At 44.7% G+C, this 3,478-nt stretch overlaps 1 protein-coding gene across 1 annotated transcript in view; it reads left to right on the top strand.

Annotated features, from left to right (window-relative positions):
- Positions 1 to 3,001, top strand: part of LOC109514314 (uncharacterized) — a 22,031-nt gene extending 19,030 nt beyond the window's left edge. Inside the window, 2 exon segments of the mRNA XM_019867264.1 lie at positions 1,444 to 1,552; positions 1,812 to 3,001. Coding sequence (XP_019722823.1) covers positions 1,444 to 1,552; positions 1,812 to 2,195 — 493 coding nt within the window. The 3' untranslated portion in view covers positions 2,196 to 3,001.
- Positions 3,002 to 3,478: the final 477 nt, after the last annotated feature.

The following is a 3,478-nucleotide window of genomic DNA, read 5'->3' on the forward strand; positions in this document are numbered from 1 at the left end:
GTGGGCGCTGGGGGGCATGTGTTTGCGTGTGTGTGTGTGTGTGTGTGTGTGTGTGTGTGTGTGTGTGTGTGTGTGTGTGTGGCAGTCCACCTCAGTCACATTTCTCATGTGGAACAGAACATGCACAGCTTGTCTTTCTGCATGGGTCACCATCAAGTGACCATGGGATGTAACTGTGACAGTATCACGCATGCACACGTACATGGAGGAATGCAGATGTCGAGAACACATGCCATTCGCCCCCATGCAGCCTTTTTTATTGAGTCAGTCATTGCGCGTTTCTTCACATCCACCAATCAGCTCCAGCCAGAGCGCCTAATGTGATGTCAGAGGCTTTTGGAGGCTTATGTAATCGCCATTGGCGAGACATCCTGAGCCACCCGAGCTTCTCCCACTCGGAGTTGTTGCTACAACCGGGGGTGGGGTGGGGGGGGGGAATTCTAGGATCACAAATACAGAGGTGCTGACGGTCACCAGAGCACATTCGATTGCTGGGCTTTTGTCCTTTGGGTGGGTCTCGGGCATTTCCCATTTGACCACTCCAAAATCATGTGCACGCGCACACATACACACACGCGATAGGAGTTTGAATTAGATCGGTCATCCGGTCAATCAGCTAGTCAGTAGCAGCAGCTTCTCAATTATCAGGTTACGCTGTAACCTGATAATTGAGAAGCTGTCCACTGTAGTGACCGCTGTCCCTCAAAGGGTTAATATTTACACATTAGCATGCCAAGTGTCTCTCAATGCATTTAAAAAAAGGACAGCGCTATCTGACTACCTGGAACAATTCCTAGTTCGAAAAAAAATGTCAGCTTACTCCTCCCTAACACCGTGAACGGTGGCCCATGGTTAAATCCAGCCGCAATTAGCTCTGGTAATGTTAATGTTGATGTTGACTGGTAGAAGTTACGTAATTTGCCACGTAGCCTTGTTCATTCAAACTACTCCACTTGACTGGAAGATGACGTCCACGCGCACTCAGCTCGTCTGTGATGTATACAGTGAATAAAATCATATGAACACTACAATTTTGGGGGTGCTTGGACTTATTTTAGGGTTACTTCAGCACCTTCCAAACATGCCTATGGCTTCAAAATTACCACACACACACACAAAAAAAAAAAATCAAAACTAAACACGAACGTGTCAGCATCACTCATGCTTGATATACCTTATGCTGTGTTTTCTATTCATAATTTTCTATTCGATTGCTAATTTATTATATTTATTCTACAGTACAAATATACTGTATTGCTAATGCTATATTTTATATTGCATTTTTATTGAACTGTGTACAGTTCTTTCTGAAACGTTTATTTCGTGCTTTTGTGCAATGAAACACTGTTTTTTTTATTCCCCCCCAATTTTGCTGCTGTAGACTGCAAATTTCCCCAGTGTGGGACAAATAAAGGTTATCTTATCTTATCTTATATTTTCTAGGGGACACTGACTCAGCATCATCATGAAAATAGAGGAGATGCTTCGAAGTTGGTTCCCTCGCATCGGACCAAATCAGACTCATGACAGCCCACCTGCGAAGAAGCAAAAGGTACACATATTTATTAAGTGTATGTCCTAAATGAACTGAGTTGTAAGTCAGAGGCAAGTTGTTGATCTCAGCAGAGTGTTATTTTGAATCCCACTTAAGTTTGAGGCAGGACACAGACGCTGCTGCATCAGCACTGCCTTCAACTAAATAATCACACTCAATAAACAGTACAAGCGTCTTATTCCTATGAAATGAAAATGGTGACCTTCATTTTCAACTGATGTATGAATGACAGCCTTTTTGTTTGTTCGTCCAGCAGGCTCACGGCAGTGCTCCCTGGTCCCCAGCATCCGTTTGCTCTTCAGACGGGGCCTTGGTCACCTCCGACTCATCCAACCATGTCAGACGGCTGCACACTTCACCCGTCTGCTCCCTAGAACAGTCCCAGTCGACACTTGGCCCTCAAAGCCCGAGCCAGGTCGTCACCCAGGACAACTTTGTCTCTTCCACTACTGACTGTCCGCCGTTGCCCCCACGCCACACCAGAGGTCGTCAGCGTCGTCTCCCTCGGGGGCCGCTGTCTTTCAAGATCAGCTCGCCGTGTCTGGAAAGACTACTGAAGGCCAAGAAGAGCATCCTCACTTCCAGAAGAGATGACGAGAAGGCCGGTTGCCATGGATACTTGCATGACTCGGACACGTGATGCGCTGCAATGTGACATCCTAAAACAGCTGTAGGAGTTCATTAAAGAAGCAACCAAGTCAATCTCAACAAGTCAAACCCTCCTCCCTATTATTATGGGAGGAGGGAACATAATCACACAGTACAGTACGTAACATGAAGCCAATGCAGAAGTGCCTTAAACCTGCATTCTCTCTTATGACCACAAGAGGGCTGGTTATAGAAATAAACCTCCGTTTCCATTGATGGCCTAATTGTAAGTTATCGGGTACTTGCGGAGGCTGCCGAGACCAGCCACTGATACAGGCAAAGAAATCTAACATTGAATAAGTACTCCTCAGCAGTAGTTGGCGCTATACTGCGACAGTTTTGGCACGTCAGCGACTCAGCACCTTTTGTTCACATTTAGTGTTGTCATTGTGCTGAACGACATTTTATATGTTACAATACCGTACCTCTGTGTGGTCATCGTCAAGAGCTACTTTATAATTTTCAGTGTTTACACGGTGATGATAAAAGCAGGCCTTGAACGCGGATCAATCTGAAATGGTCATTCTGAAATATACACAGTTATTGATAATATACTGTAAATGTCACAATGGAATGTTGAGTTGCTTCTATAGTTGAATTCTGAGTGGCTTGGGAAGGCGTTAGGATGTCAGTCAGCAGCCTCTCGTTGGCCATCCAGCCATCAACATACTGACACGGCCTTAAGAAAAACAATTGTTCACTGCAAATGCAACGTGTCTCCAAATGTTGTTTCTTGAATCAGAAAAACAACAAAATGTTTTTCTTGGTGTTACAGATAAAAAGAAAAAAAAAGATGGAGATGCAAGCTTTTCATTCGATATTGATGGAAGCATGTTTCCGAGTATAAGGCTCGAGGGGGACAAAGGTCAAAGTTCAACTTGGAATCACCTTAAAAGTTGCCCGGGAGACACCTCCAGGTGGACTTCTCACCGGTTGTTTGACTTACATTTCATTATTTTTCTCCCAGTGTCAGCTGAGTGAATGTTAGAGTGAAACACACTCAGTGACAGTGCGAAGGCAGTCGTGACGGCAGAAAACATCCGCGGCTCTCTATTCCTGAATTTAAAAGGGAATGAATGCGCATTGACCTTTGGTATTTCCTTGGTTAGTTTTGCTCGCAGTGTGCAATGGAGGATAACCTTGTCGCGTCCTCGACCGACTGCTGACCACAAAGCACCGCATGGCTCAAGTGAATCCAAACAATGGAAGCAAAAAAAAAAAAAAAGCTTTTTTGTTCACATTGCAATATTTCCTGACCACTTTGTTGCTCACCTT

Source organism: Hippocampus comes, unplaced genomic scaffold, assembly GCF_001891065.2.
Source record: "Hippocampus comes isolate QL1 unplaced genomic scaffold, H_comes_QL1_v1.1 scaffold2, whole genome shotgun sequence".
NCBI lineage: Eukaryota > Metazoa > Chordata > Actinopteri > Syngnathiformes > Syngnathidae > Hippocampus > Hippocampus comes.